Source organism: Mustela putorius, unplaced genomic scaffold (assembly GCF_011764305.1).
Source record: "Mustela putorius furo isolate JIRA1106 unplaced genomic scaffold, ASM1176430v1.1 tig00003901_pilon_pilon_pilon, whole genome shotgun sequence".
Lineage (NCBI taxonomy): Eukaryota > Metazoa > Chordata > Mammalia > Carnivora > Mustelidae > Mustela > Mustela putorius.
The window spans coordinates 19936146-19955872 of NW_025422049.1; the positions used below are offsets into that span (position 1 = coordinate 19936146).

Sequence of the window (19727 nt, forward strand, 5' to 3'; positions counted from 1 at the left end):
CAGAATCTAGCAGAAGGAATGGCAAATAGATTTTTTTAAAAATATTTCATTTATTTATTTAACAGAGAGAGAGAGAGAGAGAGAGCAAGAGAGCATATGAACAAGCAGGGGGAGCTTCAGGCAGAGGGAAAGGGAGAAGCAGGCTCCCTTCTCTCTGAGCAGGGAGCCAGATGTCAGTCTCAATCTCAGGACCCTGGGATCATGACCTGAGCTGAAGGCAGATGCCTAACCAACTGTCTCCCAGGGGGCCCAAATAGATGGTTCTGAATGGCTATGTTAAATGATTCAATGAATTGAGTACTGTTAAATATATCAATAAGGAGACTGCTATACAGGTAAAAGGAAAAAAATTGTAAGTAAAACTATATTAAAAGATAAATTTTGGTTCTCCTCTCTTCTCATATTAATTTGTTCCATCACATTGATTGATTTGCAGCTTCAGGAGAATAGGTGTTATTTCTTCTTTGAAAGTTTGGTAGAATTCCCCAGGGAATCCGTCAGGTCCTGGGCTCTTGTTTTTTGGGAGGTTTTTGATCACTGCTTCAATCTCGTTACTAGATATCGGTCTATTCGGGTTGTCAATTTCTTCCTGGTTCAATTTTCGGAGTTTATAGTTTTCCAGGAATGCATTCATTTCTTCTAGGTTGCTTAGCTTATTGGCATATAACTGTTGATAATAACTTCTGATGATTGTTTCTACTTCCTTGGTGTTCATTGTGATCTCTTCCTTTTCATTCATAATTTTATGAATTTGGGCTTTCTCTCTTTTCTTTTGGATTAGTGTGGCCAATGGTTTATCGATCTTATTGATTCTTTCAAAAAACCAGCTTCTAGTTTCATTGATACGTTCTACTGTATCTCTGGTTTCTACCTCATTGATCTCAGCTCTAATCTTGATTATTTCCCTTCTTATGTGTGGAGTTGGTTTGATTTGCTATTGATTCTCCACTTCGTTAAGGTGTAGAGACAGCTGGTGTATTCTGGATTTTTCTATTTTTTTTGAAGGAGGCTTGGATGGCTATGTATTTCCCCCTTAGAGCTGCGTTTGCTGTATCCCATAGGTTTTGGATCGAAGTGTCTTCATTCTCGTTGGTTTCCATGAATTTTTCAGTTCTTCTTTGATCTCCTGGTTGATCCAAGCATTCTTAAGCAAGGTGGTCTTTAGCTTCCAGGTGTTTGAGTTCCTTCAGAACTTTTCCTTGTGATTGAGCTCCAGTTTCAAAGCATTGTGATCTGAGAATATGCAGGGAATAATCTCAGTCTTTTGGTATCGCCTGAGTCCTGATTTGTGACCCAGTATGTGGTCTATTCTTGAGAAGGTTCCATGTGCACTTGAGAAGAATGAGTATTCTGTTGCTTTAGGGTGGAATGTTCTGTATATATCTATGAGGTCCATCTGGTCCAATGTGTCATTCAATGCTCTTGTTTCTTTATTGATTTTCAGCTTCGATGATCTATTTCTGAGAGAGGCATGTTAAGATCTCCTACGATTAGTGTATTCATATCAATATGACTCTTTATCTTGATCAACAGTTTTCTTATGTAATTGGCTGCTCCCATATTGGGGGTATAGATATTTATAATTGTTAGATCATCTTAGTGTATAGTCCCTTTAAGAATTATGTAGTGTCCTTCTGTATCTCTGACTACAGTCTTTAGTTTTTGTGTGCCAAAAATATACCAGTAGCCATTAAAGCTATGCAGCAATAGTTAGTAAAATGTCAACTGGAGTTGTCAGAAAATAGAAAATATACTTAGCTGGATATTTGGAAGAAAATAGGGTTAAAGTGAAGATCTGAGGTTCTCAAGGTGTGGTACCCAGACCAGTAGCATCTATATCACCTATGAACTTGTTAAGTTCAGATTCATGGACCCACAGCCCACACCAACTAAATCAGAAACTCTAGGGGTGGAGCTCAGCCATCTGTATTTTATCAGACTTTCCAAGAGATTCTCATGCATGCTAAAGTTTAAACACCATGATTTCAATTCAATCCCTTGTTGAAAACCTTTCTATAATGTCCACATTCTTCCTAAAGCCCATTATATGAAGTGTAACAATCTTTCCTTAAAAACTGAAAATTCTGAAAATTCTTAGTTATTATTTTAGAAAAAGCAATGCTATTCTTGACTTGACCTGCAAATGGAAATGTAGCTGGCAAGTGTATACTGACTTCACTTATGTTCTAAATATCCCCTTTTAAATAAGCATATCTTTGACCAAAACTCATATTCTTGTAATTTGACTGTTTCTGCTATAGTGGGAAGCAACAACAATTCTGCCAATGGTAGTGTAGGTTTTAGATGCCCTCTAAAATTTACATATCATTGATTAGTAATTTGTGATAGTATAGACATAAAATGACAAAGTAAAAGGAAAAGTCACCTAACTAACCATTTAGAAAAGAACGGCTAGGAGTTATGTTTAAACATAAGTACATATACTTAAAAACAATTAAATGCACCCCTACGTTAATACCAAACACTAATTTGAATTTATACTTATCCAGTCACCATTTGCAAGTCCATACCTCTAATATACCAGTAAATGTACATAAAAAGTTAAAAGCGTTAAATATAGCAAAACTATATTTAAGAAATATGTTAGATATTCCCAGTATTCATTTGAGTCCTTCCTTATTTTACTCTGAAGTCCCTCACCAGGAACTTCAGTTTCCTGAAATCATTCCATATTTATCACTCCCATCTCCAGGAATCAGAACACACTTTGTCACACTACTTTGAGCAGTTGAGTTCTTAAATTTTCCTGTAGGTACACAAAAGTGACATCTAGGTTTATGAAAATTTATTTCCTCAGGTGAGACTTAGTCTTAGGAAGTAAGATCAAGGTAATTAAATACATACCCAAAGTTGGTGCCTCTGGCCAGGGGGGCTCAGCTTGAAAAAAGCACCATAGAAAGATACAATGTTTTTGTGGAAAGAGTACTTCTTCAAAAGGTTGAGTTCAGTCCTGAGATCCTCTTCCTCATCCTGTAGAATAAGAATAGACAATAGATGATAAAGCTCTTAAGCTATGCCAGTTAATAACTGTGGGATCCTAACTTATGGTAAAACAAGGGAAATCCTATGACTACCCATTACCTCACAGAGCAATTTATAATAAAGTCTCATTTAGAAATGTCAGAGAATGAAGACTTCTGGTTAACTGGAAATCTGGGAGAAAATAAAGCTTAACTGAAGATCCTTTAAATTCAGTGTTTCTCAAAATATGAACCTTATACAAGCAGCAGTGGCCGCTGTTTAAACTTTTCACTGAATAGAATCATTATATTTTTGTTTATTTTGTAACAGTCTTATTGAGATAATTTATAAACTATATAATTTATCCATTTAAAGTATAAAATTCGGGATGCCTGGGTGGCTCAGTTGGTTAAGCCACTGCCTTTGGCTCAGGTCATGATCCCGGGGTCCAAGGACCGAGTCCCAGATCAGGCTCCTTGCTCAGCAGGGAGCCTGCTTCTCTCTCCACCTATGCCTGCCACTCTGCCTGCTTGTACCCTCATGCTATCTTTTTCTCTCTCTGACAAGCAAATAAATAAAATCTATAAAGTATAAAATTCAATGGTTTTTAGTATATTTACAGAATTATGCAACCATCACCACAATCTACTTTAAAACATTTTTATCTCCCCAAAGGAAACTTTTAACTCTTTAGTTATCACTCCCAAATTCTGCCACACACACATCCCAGCTTTATTGAACCCATAATATATTTTCTATTTCTTTAGATATATTTATCTTGAACATGTTATATAAATGAAAACCATATAGTATGTGGACTTCTGTGATTTTTTTCTGAAAGTTATCCCCTTATACAGCATATCACTATTTTATTCATTTTTCACTCATTAACTGATAGATATTTAGGTTATTCCCACCTTTTGGCTATTACAAATAATGCTATTGTGGACATTCATATCATGTTTTTATATAAATATATGTTTTTATATCTTTTTGGTATATACCTCGGAATTAAATTGTTAGGTCAAATGGTAACTCCATATTTAACATTTTGACAAAATACCAAAATTGTTTCCCAAGTGCTATACCTATTTTTACTCCCAACGGTAATGATAATTTTAATTTCTCCATACCCTCATCAACACTTACTATTTTCTGTTTTATCACTTTAGCCATCCTAGTGGTTTTCAATCACATTGTGATTTTCCCTTGTAATTCCTTGATGACTAATCACATCAATGATCTGTTCATGTACTCATTAGCCATTTGTGTACGATCTTCAGAGGAATGTCTAATTGAAAATCTTTGCCTTTGTTTTCTAATTGGGTTATTTGTCTTTTTATTATGAATTGTAAGATTTATTTATATATTCTAGATCTAAATACTTTATAAGGTGTATGATTTGCAAACATTTTCTCCCATTCTGATCTTGATAGTGTCTTTTGAGAAACAAAATTTTTAATTTTGGTAAAGTCTGATTTATTGATTTCTTGTCTTTTTTGTTTGTACTTTTGGTGTCATATCTAAGGATCCATTGCCAAATCTAAAGTGATGAAGATTTATCCAAATGTTTTCTTCTACATGTTTTATTGTTTTAATTCTCACATTTAAGCCTTTGATCATTTTGAACTAATCTTCATAAAAACAAGGGGTGTAAGTTCATTTTTTACACGGGAACATCTAGTTGTCTCAGCATTATTTGTTGAAAAGATTATTCTTCTCCGTGAATTGTCTTTTTAACCTTGTCAATGCTGAATGAAATAAGTCAAGCAGAGAGAGTCAATTATCATATGGTTTCACTGACTTGTGGAGCATAAGGAATAACACAAAGGACATTGGGTGAAGAAGGGGAGAAGTGAGTTTGGGGAAATCGGAGGAGGAGACAAACCATGAGAGACTGTGGACTCTAAGAAACAGACTGAGGGTTTTGGAGGGGGTGGGGTGGGGGGTTGGGAGGGCCTGATGGTGGATATTAAGGAGGGCACGTATTGCATGGAGCACTGGGTGTGGTGCATAAACAATGAATCTTGGAACACTGCAAAAATAAAATAAAATTTTAAACAATCCATTAACCATAGATATATGGAAATAGTCCTATTCCACTGATCTGTATGTCTATCCTTATGTCTGTACCACACTGACTTGGTTTATGACTCATTGGATTTTTAAGATACAGGTTTGATCTGTGCTAATCTTTTGTAAAGATATGCTTAAAGTCATTGGTTTTCTTAATCACAACAGTGATACATATGGATAAAATGTATTTATATATGTAAAGTAAAACATGTAAATGCTATACACTTACTAAATGTCGTTCTACTAGTGGTAACAGTTGAGTGTATATTCCTTCAGTCATTTTTATTTCTCCAGTTATTTTTATTTCTCCAGAATATATACATATCTCACTACTCTGCAACTTGCATGTCTTACCCAATACCTAAATTGTATGTTTCTATATCAATAAACATAAATGCATTTCCTTTTTATGGATGCATAGAATTGTGCAGATTAAAGATATGGGTATGCACTCAGGGGACAGGTCAGGGGCAAAGGTATTATTTTTGAGGATTATCTCTATAGTGATAATTGAAGCCACCCTTTCGAATGGGATTTCCAAGGTAGAATACATAATTTCAAGAGACATTTTTAGTGAAAGACAGTATGATGTCATCAGAAAAGAGCATCTAGGGACACCTGCGTGGCTCAGTCAGCTAAGCATCCAACTCTTGGTTTGGGCTCAGGTCATGATCTCAGGTTCCCAGTGTGGAACTTAAGCTTAAGATTCTCTTTCTCCCTCTCCTTCTGCTTCTTCCTTCCCCACCTCTCTTTCTCACTCTATATAAATAAATAAATAAATAAATAAATAAAAGAACATCTACACTGGACATTAGGACACCTAGGTTTTACCCCCACTAACAACTACCCCTTGGAAATTCACTTTGTCTTCCAGACGTTGAATTTATCCTCAGAAACCTGATGGAAGTTGGTAGCCATTATTTATCTCCATGGAACATTAGTGGAGCTAAATGGGACAATTAATTGAAAGTCCTTTGGAGTCTTTGAAAGAAGAATGTTATAAATGCAGGGTATTATCATACAGTATCTTTGTTTCTTGACCTTCTCATTTCCATTTGAGTGTTATCAGAACTATGCAGCTTTCTCCACTTCTTGCCCTAATCTACAAACATCAGCAACTTCTGTTTCCATCACTTTTATTATACTGGAGGGAATGAGAAATTATTCTCTCCCTAAGATTCAGCTGTCCCCTTATACCATGACAACCAAGTAGTTTCCATATGTTCCATAATCTATCTGTAACTATTTGAGCCAATCTAAGAAAAGCTCTTTGCTTCTCAATAATTTAAAAATCATCACACTTTATGTGTATAGAGGTGTAATGCATTGAAGAAAAATATTCTAAAATGTTAACTTTAAAAAAGTAACTTAAATTGTTTAGGAATTTCCAGTGAGCATATCATTGGTTTATGCATTTAGATATCATTTAGATATCATATCCCCTTAATTACCAGGAAATAAGATTCACATACATGAATGACAACCATTGATGAATACAGGATAGTGCATAATGAAGTTGAGGGTGATATGAAATGACTCAGGAAGTGATTATACTTGACAAATGATTAACCACATGGGTCCTTTGAATTCCTACTAGCTCTAAACGTCATTTGATTATAAATAAAAAAGTTCTACTGCATCTATAAAAGTTCAATTTATATAACCTTTTCAAGAGTACTCTTATACAAAGTAAATATATGTTGTAGTACGTAAATAAATACTATTTGACCAAAAAGTGTAATTTTTATTTATTTTTTTTAAAAATTTGAGTATATTCTTGAAACAAGATGGGATTGGGAGGGAGACAAACCATAAGTGACTCCTAATCTCACAAAACAAACTGAGGGTTGCTGGGGGGAGGGGGTTTGGGAGAAGGGGGTGGTATTATGGACATTGGGGAGGGTATGTGTTTTGGTGAGTGCTGTGAAGTGTGTAAACCTGGTGATTCACAGACCTGTACCCCTGGGGATAAAAATATATGTTTATAAAAAATAAAAAATTATATTAAAAAAAAGATAAAAAAAAATTTGAGTATAGTTGACATACAATGTTACATTAGTTTCAGGCATATGACATAGTGATTCAACTTCTCTATATGTTACGCTATGCTTACCGCAAGTATAGATACCATCCTTCACCACACAGCGCTATTATAATACCATTGACTGCATTCCCTATCCTCACCTTTCATCCCTGTGGCTTCTTCATCTCATAAATGGAAGCCTGTATCTCCCAATCCCCTTCACTTATTTTACCCATCCCTTCACTTTCTCCCCTCTGGTAACCATCACTTTGTTTTCTGTATTTATAGGTTTGACTCTGCTGTTTGTTTATTCATTTGTTTTTTTAGATTCTACATGAGTGAGATCATATGGTATTTGTCTTTCTGAGTCTGACTTATTTTACCTAGTAGGATGGCTAAATTAAAAAAAAACAAGAAATAACAAATGTTGGAAAAGATATGGAGAAAGAGGAACATTTATGCACTGTTGGCAGGAATGTAAATTGGTATAGCCACTGTGGAAAACAGTATGGAGGTTCCTCAAAAAACTAAAAATAGAAGACTTTTTAATTAAAAATAGTTGAGTTCCTGTTCTGAAATCCAGTGAAAAAGGATACCTTTGACTTCTCTGAGGCAATGAATCAGAAAAGGGTCAATTGGCATGTAAAGTAATTAGGGAACTAACTTCTATCTTTAGTTCTCCCCCAAATTTCCCTCTATTAGCTTGACTTGATGACCTAGGGGTAGGGGAAAATACATCTTTTAGCTGAAATTAGTAGGTAATTGAATGTATCTAGTCAGTTATCATTTTCCTTTTTAGCTTATTCTCTGAGACCCTATAGAAGAGATGGACATTTTTTTTAATATTTAGCAACAGTGTGGTTAGACTTTAAAAATAGGTATGAAATAAATATAAGGCAAAGAACTAGGTTCTGAAATGTCCCCAAGTATTCATAATATATCTTGGAAAAAGTTTGAAATCTCAGAGAAATGACTAGCTGCTGCAGAACATTCTTTGACATTTCTCTGGAATTTTCCAGTGGATTTATCCATAAATATTCAACAACTAGAAAATAAATCTAGATATCTATTTGTCTTTGGGGGAAGGAGAGGGACCTGGTTTCTCCAGCTGGAAACCCAATGACAGTTTCTCTCTCTGTATTTATTATGTAATAAAGGCAGAAATAAATAAAACAATCAGCTTGTAGCATGAGAATTATATAGAAGTTCAAGTTCCAGTCTCATCCCAGCTTCCCAAGGAAGCTCAGTTAATAAGCTCCCTTTGAAATCTGTTAACCTGTTTTCCACAAAGCTAAAAGTTGATCCTTGTGACTAAATCTTTCCATATAGGAACACTGAACTTTCTGCTTTCCCTCTGATGTGGTTGTCCTTTGAAGTGGTAACAACATCTGCCGTCATATAGAAAAAAACCTCAGGAACTACCAATTCTGTATGTACGCTCTAAGTTCCTAGAAAGACACCATAGTTGTGCTGACAGGAATATGAATTCATAGAGTGTGATCCATAGGAATGAGATGATGGTGTGAGGGTAAGAACAAAAAGAACATGTAAAAGAAGCAGGGGCCAGACAGAGTCCTTTAATTTATTTGGTAGTTTGATTATCAAAGAGCTTTTTTCTTCTTTCTTTCTGATTTAGAAAGTTAATGTCCCCAAGCAAGAATAGAATGGCTGGGCTCCAGGAAGCTATGCAGTTGCATTTGACCACATTTTTAACCCTGTTTATAAGTAGGCCAAATATGCTGGTGCCATTTTACCTATGAGGAATCTGAGGCCTAGAGAGACAGGACCAGTTTTCCAAGTATTTCTTAGCCATTTAGTGATAGACATGGGCTTTAAACTTGTGTGTTTGAACTTCCACATTATTGCTATTTCCATAAACCCCTGACTCAAAGAGATGTGTATGCAAGTCACAAACTTATCCCAAAGGATTCAAGATGATTAGAGATGCTAACTGGCTGATCAGCTAGCAGTTATTTTTCTTACTAAAATATATAATCATAGAGTTCAAAGTTCCCAACTAAAGAAACTTTTAAGAGTGAGTTTCCCACATAAATGTAAACTCCCCCAAAACCAATAAACTAAGATCAGATATGTTTGGAAAGCATTAGTGTGTTTGCCATTCTCAATTAACAGGAAGTCGAGCTTTTGAGAAACACATAAGTACATTATATCCATCAGGTCAAGCGGGTAATTTAAAACTCTCACACATATCCTAGTAATATGATGCTATAGCATTTCCTGGCTCAGGGCCAGGTCATCCCAGAGTAGCATGAATATCCTAATTTTTGTCAAAAAGAGGCAGCTCAAAGATACCACAACTTCTTTTATAATTTCACCCAATTGTAGAACTGAAATATTTTTCCCTGTGGAAAGAATACCAGAAAGGGTTTGGGGAAGAAGGGGATTTATTAACAGAAATATTTGATGAAGGCAAAATTAGTCAGACAATTATATTTTTCATTTTTTACCCTTTGCAGCTTCTTGATCTACCAAAGCATGCTATTAATCAGTACTATCTGTTTCATTTGGATATGCTTTGTCTCCTGAGATACACTCTAAACAAAACAAGAGCCTGGTGCTTACTAGATGGATCATGAAGCTATTTATCAATACTTTTCTAATATAAATACAAAGTTTTTCTGAATGTGATTGTGTTAGTGGAAAAAGTTATTTTACATCCTGAGATCATATATATTAAGACAAAAAAGGTTGAAAAATATTCAAATACCAGATAACTAAGGAGGAAAGTAGGAAAAAAAAATATCAATGAATTATATTGATAAGAGCAGGAATTCTGCTTTTAGGTCCACAGAATATTCTGATAGATCACTAATATCTACCAAAAAAGAATTTTATTTGTCTGATCTTATTTAAGAGCCAGAAAATTATTAGAGTCATGGAGACTGCTTTGTAAGACAGTTAAAAAGCTTCAAGTAGAAAGTATCTTCAGACTCTTTTATACTTTTGAGTACTATGGCCAGGAAGACTTTTAGGCTGGATAACCTATGGTTTTGTCTGCTATTGTTCTTACAACAAAAAAGAGTAGTCTTCATTTAGCAATGCTTCTTAGAATCATACTAGGGGAATAACCAGTCTGAAATATCCTATAAAGGTGTTAAAAAAGACCTGAAAAGGCCAATTTAAGGCAAAATCTTCTCTTGGTTTTGTTATTTTTTGTGTTGCTTCTCAGCCACAGGGCTCTATGCTCTGTAGATATAATCCATCCTTCACCTGCTGTCAATACTTACCTGTTCAGGGAAACATTTCTTCTAGCTCCAGCTTTCTGACAGATGTTAGTGTTCAAATGTAATGATTGAATCTATGTGAATGTGTTAAAAGATAGCATGTTATCACTTCCAGGTTAGTGGCAGCCTTCTAGAGATAATGATACAAAGGGTTAAATTTGAAAATTAAAGGAAAGACAACTTGAGAGCTAATTGGGACTTTCAGTACTCACACTGTATCTCCATCCGACAGACTTTTGATATTTATTCACTCTCACTCTCCTTCCTATTTCAGGTAAAGCAGTCTGTAAAACCAAGAACAAAATGTTATTAGATGCATTGGTACACTCTGAAAATGATTTATTTTTAATTGTTTTGTGTTCTCTTGGCACTAAATGGAAGAGTAACATGATATTCTTCCTCTGAATTTTCACTAATAATTTTACTTAAATAAGATTCTTATATATACAGAAACTTGGCACTAAATTCACAGTAACAGATTTAACTGCCATATTGATGGGAAAATTACAATTTGATGTTAGTAAAGTGTTATTTCTCCTTACAAAACAAAGTAATTGATATTATTTATGGGCTGAACACACTTTCTGAATATTTCAAAAGTTAAAGTATCTAAAATGTAGATTAAATGTAGGTGAAAGTTCTTTCAAGTCAAAATAAGGAAATAAGTATTTTAGAAGGTAGCACTCAAAAAGTACTAGGTTTATTATTTGGAAGCCATGGTTTGTAGGGCAAAATAAACCCACAAAACTTCAAAAGCTCTTGAAATTCACATTGGTTTGCAACATTTTTTTCAACATTTGACGTTTATTGTTAAAATAAAAGACGTAAAACTCCTTAAATCATTTCAGCAATTAACTCCCTGCACAAATTGGAAAAGAAGTTTATGACATTGACAACAGTTCAGTGAATATATATAGTTTTTCAATCATAACATTTGATCATTTTTCTTTAGGGTATAGTGAAGTGAAAATTTTTTGACCTTTTCTATGTTCATGCTAATATTATCTTGAGAAAGTGAGGCAGTCATGCTGAAGAAAGAAGACAGAAATCAGTGCTTAGCAAATTCTATGACAATATGCTATGAACCATGACCCAAATTTATGAATGCTAGCAGGAACAGTTCCAGTTAAACTGTCTCTCTTGCTCATCAGTCAGAAAATGCCTGAAAAATGTACATCTTTGACAAGTTCTTTCCTTCTACCCATCACAGAGAATCTAATGGTCTCAGTTCTCAAAAGGAAACGTTGGGACAGGGAAAAATATGTGATGAAACACAGAAGGATGAACATAATATTAGAGGAACTCTCCTCTTTGCTATCCCTAGAAACAGATAATCAACTAGAAATAGTCAGGAATATAGATATTTTCTTCATTCTTATAGAATGCCAAAATATGTGGACCTTTCACTGTGAAACATTTTTTTATGTGTAAATATATTAAATCTATAACAAAGATACTATACTAACAGAATTAATATTAAATGACAAATATAAAAATCCAGATTAACATAATTATAATTATCTATAATAATGATTAAAAAACAAATATTTTCCGAGCTGTTTATCTCAATACCATAGTCCATTAAGTGAACAGAATATGGACAAGATATATTACCTTACGAGCATTCATCACTTTAACAGCTGTAAATGCACCAGTTTTTTCATGGAGTCCCTGAAACACAGGATAGTAATAAACATTAAATGCTATCCATATAATCAAGAAGTATTCATGGATGAATAGATAAAGAAGATGGATATATATGTATATATATGAATATTATTCAGCAATAAAAAAGGAAATCTTGCTATTTGCAATAACACTGAACTAGACAGTATAATGCTAAGTGAAATAAGTCAGAGATAGACAAATACCACATAATTTCTCTCATATGTGGAATATAAGAAACAAAACAAATGATAAAAAAAATAAAAAAAATAGACTCTTAACTATAGAGAACAAACTGATGGTTACTAAAGGGGAGGTGGGAGGATGGGTGAAATAGGTAAAAGGAATTAAAAGTGCACTTCTCTTGAAGAGCACTGAGTAATGTATAGAATTGTTAAATCATCCCCATGCGGGGCTTTATTCCAAGACCCATGAGACCATGACCGGAGCTGAAATCATGAGTTCAGTGTTTAACGAATGGAGTCACACAGGCACCCCTAAACTATGAATATTTAAAGGAATTCCAACTGGCTCACTTGAAAAATCAAGCAAGTTTAAGGAGTAGTTTTCCTTTTTTGTGTTTGTATTAAAATAGTGGACATAACTGCCCATTTGAAAGCACTGATTTCTTAGTATCTTTAAGTTGATTTACATGGCACCAGAGCATCTATATGAAAAGTAAAAATTTCAGATTGAAGATAGGGGAAAAGGCGATGTTAATACTCAACATTTTTCAACTGATTATGTGGTATTGTGTAGACATATATTCCCAGTGGACTCCTCTTATACACCAAACAAGGTTTTTTTTTTTCCCCATAAGGATCACAGGTAAGAGTGATACATAAGTAATCCAATGACCTGTAAACTGTTTAGCAAGCCTTCAGTCATGAGAACCAATGATATTTATGGAAGGAAGAAGTCCTGAAAGATTCTTTTTTTTTTTTTAAGATTTTATTTATTTATTTATTTTAGAGAGTGAGAATGGAAACAAGAGGAGGAACAAAGGGGGAAGAACTCTGCACTGAGCATGGAGCCCCATACAGGGCTCTATCTCAGGACCCTGAGATCATGACTTGAGCTTAAACCAAGCCAGACACTTAACTGAACCCCAGGGGCCCCCAAAAGATTCTTTCTTATTGAAAACATTATGAATTCTAAAAATTTAGTCTTATCCTAAATGCAAGTACAAGTTATAGATTTATAAATTTTTAAAAAAAGGACATAGATGTTTGGAATCAGAGCTTTCATTTTGTGGCTGGTGCTTTTTAAAATGTTTCAACTTATAGGGACACCTGGGAGGCACAGTCAGGCATCCAACTCTTGGTTTCAGCTCAGCTCATGAACACAGGGTCATGAGACTGATCTCCAGGCGGGGGCTACATGATCAGGGCAGAATCTGCTTGAGATTCTCTCACTCTGTCTCCCCCAGCTCTCCCCCTACTCTCCCACTCTCTTTCTTTCTCTCTCTCTCTAAATAAATAAAATCATTAAAAATATTTCAACTTGTAGTCATAGAAAAAAATCCAGTTTTATATTTACAGGAGTAAGGTTTCAACTGAAAATATAATGCCTTATCTAGCAGAAGAATTGATTTGGGGGCTACAGTGAGTTAGATAGTGTCTCTCCCAAATTTAGATTAATGCATAATTTCAGAATGTGACCTTAATTGAAAATAAGGTCTTTGCACATGTAATCAAGTTAAATGAGGTCATACTGGATTACAGTGGCCAGTGATTGCAGTCTTGGCAAGAGAAAGGGGAGGGAGATTTGGACACAGAGACATGGACACAGACACAAAAATTTGATAGCAATGTGAAGACAGAAGAAACTGGAGTGATGCAGCGATAAACCACGGGATTCCAAGGATTGCTGACAACCACTAGAAGCTATGAAGAGGGAAAAAATCTTCTTCCTTAGAACTTTCAGGAGGAAAATGGCCCTGTAGCCTTCTAGCCTTGAGAACTGTGAGAGAATAAATAACCCCTTATCAGATAGATGGTTTGCAAATATTTTCTACCGTTCTATATGATGCCTTTTTATTTTGTTGATGATTTCTTTTGTTGTGCAGAAATTTTAGTTTGATGTAGTCTCACTTATTTATTTTTGCTTTTGTTGCTTGTGCTTTTGGTGTCATACCCAAAAAAGTGTTACCAAGACCAATGTCAAGAAGATTTTCCTCAAGTGAGGTACAGCATACCTCACTCCTATGCTTTCTTCTAGGATATTCAAGTTTCAGGTTATTTAAATCTTTAATACATTTTGAGTTAATTTTTGTGAATGGTGTAAAAAAGGGGTTCAATTTCATTCTTTTGTATGTGGATATGTGAATATGTTGGAAACTCCCATGTTCACTTGCATCTCTGGGAGAAAATACACATTTTTTTTTAAATTTTGCTCTTACAAATTATTGTTTTAAAACTTATTTTATTTATTGTATTTATTATTTTTTTAAAGATTTTATTTATTTGACAGACAGAGATCTCAAGTAGGCAGAGAGGCAGGCAGAGAGAGAGAGAGAGAGAGGGAGAAGAGGAAGCAAGCTCCTCGCTGAGCAGAGAGCCTGATGCAGGACTTGATCCCAGGATCCTGAGATCATGACCTAAGCAGAAGGCAGAGGCTTTTACCCACTAAGACACTGAGGCATCCAAGTTTTTATTATTTAAAATTAATTATTTTATTTTGACTTACAAATTATTGTTTTCCTAATCATTTATAAAAGCCTAGTTAGTCAAAATTTTCCCACATCTGTATGCACAAATATGACAGCTTGAAAACTGGTTCTCATACATCCTTAAAGGAGTTAAAAATATTTCCTTCTTTGACTCTAAGAGGATACTTATGGGCCAAATTTCTATTCTGTGTTACTCAAATATGTGGCACATTAGGAAGGATAATAGCCATATGTTGTCTCATATGACCAGTGGTTAGTAAACCACAGAGCTTTTAAAAGGCTAGGTTAGAATACACAGTTATCATACTCATGACACACATTTAGTGAGATAACGGAATGTCTTTAAAAGATGTCACCAAAGGCCATAGAACAGAGATAACCAACTTGGTTCTTATTACCTGTGATTTATTATCTCACTTGAGAGTTGCATGAACACATTTTGTCAGACAAAGTATCCTAATGTGGGGTTTGGTAAACATATTCACTGTGTCTATAGAGGAATTAAACTCCAGATCTTGAAACCATATCTGGTTTAATATGCCTAACCATTTTTCAAGATTGGGTGATGGGCATTAAGGAAGGCACGTGATGTGATGAGCACTGAGTGTTACATACAACTGATGAATTATTGAACACTACATCTGAATCTAATGATTCATGTTGGCTAATTGAATTTAAGTAAAAAATGGAAAATTTTTGCTTGTTAACCTAGTATTTTTGAGAATTCCTTGACATGTAAGTTTTCACTTCAAATAATTTTAGATTTCAAGAATAGTTTCAAAGATCATACAGACCATTTCTGTTTATCCTCCAGTTTATCCTAACTGCTTCTAATGTTAACATATTTTTATTATTATTATTTTAATGTTATCATCCTATATGACCAAAGCACAATTGTCACAAGTAAGAATCAATATTATTACTCTTAACCACATTGTAGTCCTTATTCCTATTTCCCCAGTTTTTTCACTAATATCCTTCTTGTAAGTCTCAGACTGGGATTTTACATTCCATTTAGCCATTATACCTCCTTAGGCCCTTTCAATCTGTGATAGTTTCTTAGTATTTCTTGTTTTTCATGACCTTGACAGTTTTCAAAAGTACTGGTCAAGTATTTTGTACAGCATACCTCACTTTGCGTTTGTCTGATGTTTCTCATAATTAGACTGAGGTTATGGGTTTGGGAAAAGAACATCAGAGAGGTGAAGTGCCCTTCTCACCACATCACACCAGGAGTATTTGGTATGACCATGACTGATCACCAGTGATGTTAATCTTGAGTATTTGGTGAAAGTGATGTCTGCCAAGTTTCTCCAAGGTAAAGTTACAAGTTTTCTCTTTCATACTCTATTCATTAGAAGTGTTTGATGTTAGTTTTGCTAAGGGGTAACACTATCTTCCAGCGTTTATCCAGAGATCTAGAAGTCATCTTGAGATAAACTAATTGTTCAGTGGTGCCACCTTGTGGTTCACTGGCCATATAGAAGCTGTTCTGTGATCTCAACTGAAGGCCATGTTGTCATAGGTCGTCTCCCTCAATGAGATGTTGAACCAAAACCAGCAAATCCAATTTCTAGAATGTACCTTTTTTTCATTTGCAGTATATGTTTTATAAGAAATTAATTTTAAACACCATTTGTTGAAAAGACACGTAGAGATATTAAAAAAAAGAAGTTTGGTTTTGAATTCTAGATTGAGTGTTAAATAACCTCACAGTTTTTGCTGGTCTTTGTGAATATTATACAGTAAAATCACACAGAAAGTCTTAAACTATAGATGTGGGCTTTTCTCTGCTTTTTCCCCTACAATCAATAATACCACTAGTATCATGCAGGAGTCACTAGTTTCACTGTATTAGCAAAGATTCCTGAAACAGAGTTTGCATGCAATGTATGACTTTTTAATAAATTCTCAAGCATCACAAAGCAAAGAGAAGAAAATTCTCCTAGCCCCTACTCCTATTATAAGAAAAGAAACTGTTGCTTAAATCTATTGTGTAAGTTCACAGACCCTCTCATATTTGAATAACAGAAGATGATATGTAGTAACAATGATTTGTAGCCATTCTGGACGTGAAGTTTAAACCTACTGACATTCAGAATCAAGTAATCTATATCTTCACCTCAGGCAGTTCTTTGTCTTGTCATCAAGCTCATTCAACTTATTCAAGTTTAATTATTAATAGATGCATCTCATATAATTTAAGGGACAACAGAAGGTCAAGTACTCAAAAAAATCCCCCTCCACCCCACTACCTGCAAAAGTGCAAAAATCATTAATAATGTCCTCAATTTTATTAAGGTAATAAAACTCCCTGATTATTCAAATGTTAACTAAGAGAAAGACACACTGAGTTATTATTTGTCATTAACACTTTATCATAAGTTGGATGATCAGATTAGATAACTGCAAGAATGGCAATGAGCAGTTAGGTGTTGGTGGAAACAGAAGGTGGAGAAAGGAAATTATTAGAGTCTGAAGAGTTCCAGGAAAGGTTGTCCCTGGAATGGAGAACAAAGTAAAAATGAGTGAGAAGGGATATTCAAAGTGTGAAGGGAGGTAAAAATGAGGTGGGTGGTTGGAGAAGTGAAAAGACAAAATGTGACAAGTCTCGATTTTATTAGAGGAATTTACAGTTTTTACAATGTATACACATGAAACAATTAGAGAATAGAACCATATGCAAAGGCTAATTGTCAACATGAATCCTTGGGTGCCAAATACAGCTTAAATACAGTTGAAAGGGTTTAAGAGAATGAAAATGTATTGCCATGTGAAGGTCTTAAATAAAATCCTAAAAAACAAATCCCTGAGTAATTTATGTTCCTACAACTATTTTCTAGGGCTGTCTAAAAGACAATAATTGGGACAAATGTGTATTCTTTTTCCAGGACCACCTGAAATTATCCAGGAAAGAACATAAATTCCTCAATGTGTTGATTTCAATTTAGCAAGAATTTGTGTTCTTAAGTAATTAATTTAGATAATCAAATAAGCAGCATTATTTAGTCTGTTTCCCCCAGGCAAAACACTTTATGACTGTTCTATTGCTCTGCAATGCCTCCAACCTGAACATTATCATTCTGGGTCTATCCTATCAATAGAAAATGTGGCACATTCCTGAATTTAGAATACTGGGCACATAAAAAATCATTGTTAAAAGGTATATGTGCCTGCTTTAAACAAAAATCAGTGCAGGGATATCTTTATATACATAACAAAAAATGAAGGGGTAGTCATAAAAGAATTCTCTAGTTTACAAAGTGGACTTGTACTAGTTTTCATTAAACACCAAACTTCTTAAATTTATTCTTGGAAAGTCAAAATACTACCTTTCAGATTACTTCCAATTTAGGGGAATAACTCAAAAGTAATATAGCAGGTCAATTTATACACTAGAGATCCAGAATCAAACTATATTGCAGAAGAAAATTGTAAATTTTCAGTATCCTGGTCACTTAAGAATTAGCCTTGTTGACTTCTAACTACCAACCAGTCCACCATACTTCTTTTTTGTACACATCATCTTAAGATTTCCATTTTTGTTTTGTAAGCTTGTTCTGTTCCTTTGGCCCTGTTCAGATGGAGATAAATAACTGTTCCAGTTATTAATTATTTCTATTAGCAAATCTAAGGGATAGATACAGTCATGGAAAGGAAAGTAGGGAGAGAGTTAGTGCTAAAAGAGGGAATAGGTGATAAGTCTTAGCTAGGACTCAGTCTTCACAAATCTTTTATTAAGTACAGAACCACACTGATAATAAAAGGGTAAATTAATTACATAAGACAGTGATAATGAAAAAATACATTAAGGTAATAAAATCTAGTTGTGAAGCTCATAGTTATATCAAGGATTTAGTCACCCCATCAATAAAATTCGGTAAAACATAAAAGTTCTTAAAGTCTTGGAATAGATTTCTTTTATTTTGGTATCCCTAGTGTCTATCACAATGGCTGATACATAAGACCATTTTAATAAATAATAGTTGAGTGAATGATGAATAGAGTGACTGAAAAGCTTCCTGGAAGAGGTAGAATATCAACTGGACCAATATGGCATAACATTTTAACAAATTCTGAAGGGTAGGGGAGAACCAATGAATGACACGCCATGAACAAAGGTTAAAAGATATGTCAAGTATAAGGTACAGATACCAAAGAAGAAAAGAAAAGGTGGGACGCCTGGGTGGCTCAGTTGGTTAAGCAGCTGCCTTCAGCTCAGGTCATCATCCCAGCATTATGGGATCGAGTCCCACATCGGGCTCCTTGCTCCGCAGGGAGCCTGCTTCTCCCTCTGACTCTGCCTGTGCTCGCTCTCGCTCGCTCTCTCTCTGACAAATAAATAAATAAAATCTTTAAAAAAAAAAAGGAAAGGAAAGGAAAAAGGGGGAGTGGACATAAAAAGATGAAAAGAAGAGGATGTGAGAATGCCCCTGTTTATGCTATGCTAGAAAATTCAGTGTACAATTTTTTAATTAGTATCTTGTTGAAAATAAGTGATCATGAAAATTAACCATTAGTTGTTTAGTATTTTATGACTGACTTCTGTTAGTTAATGGTCTGAATGTAAAACTCAGAGTGGTTAAGGCACTGAAAAATTAGTACTGAATTGCAGTAATGATCAATTTCTTGGGGATTACACATTTTAAACCATAACAAATGATTTAAAATAGCAGTTGTGACAGCTGTGTTGGAAAAATCCATCATTCTGTGGCAGTTAATTACTATGTTTTTCCCCAGAAAGAATACAAGACAGTCCTTAATGGCCTTGTAATTTTGATTAGGCTAAAATTTTTATTTTTAATCATGCAATTAAGGAAACTGTTGTGGAAAGACTGTCAACTATTCAGCACTTCCTACACTGTCCTTTCAGTTATTTGCTTCGCCTTCTGTTGGCAAATCTAAACCACATAATCCCCAAGGCATTCTTTCTTTCTTTTCAATTGGTTTTGTGGTGGCGGAAGGCCACAAGGCGCTCACTACACTCATGTCCATTTGGTAACCTTGTTTTTTATTCACACAGTTTTTTTCCTTCTAGTCATTTGTTTGAATGCCAGCTTTCTCC

At 34.6% G+C, this 19727-nt stretch overlaps 1 protein-coding gene across 4 annotated transcripts in view; it reads right to left on the reverse strand.

Annotated features, from left to right (window-relative positions):
- NRK (Nik related kinase) overlaps positions 1-19727 on the reverse strand; it is a 129620-nt gene that overhangs the window by 58327 nt on the left and 51566 nt on the right. For all 4 annotated transcript variants that reach the window (XM_045068310.1, XM_045068309.1, XM_045068308.1 and 1 more), the window contains exons 3-5: positions 11941-11997; positions 10539-10610; positions 2866-2991 (exon numbers count right to left, since the gene is read on the reverse strand). In XM_045068310.1, the coding sequence (XP_044924245.1) occupies positions 2866-2991; positions 10539-10610; positions 11941-11997 (255 nt within the window). The remainder of the gene's footprint in view (positions 1-2865; positions 2992-10538; positions 10611-11940; positions 11998-19727) is intronic.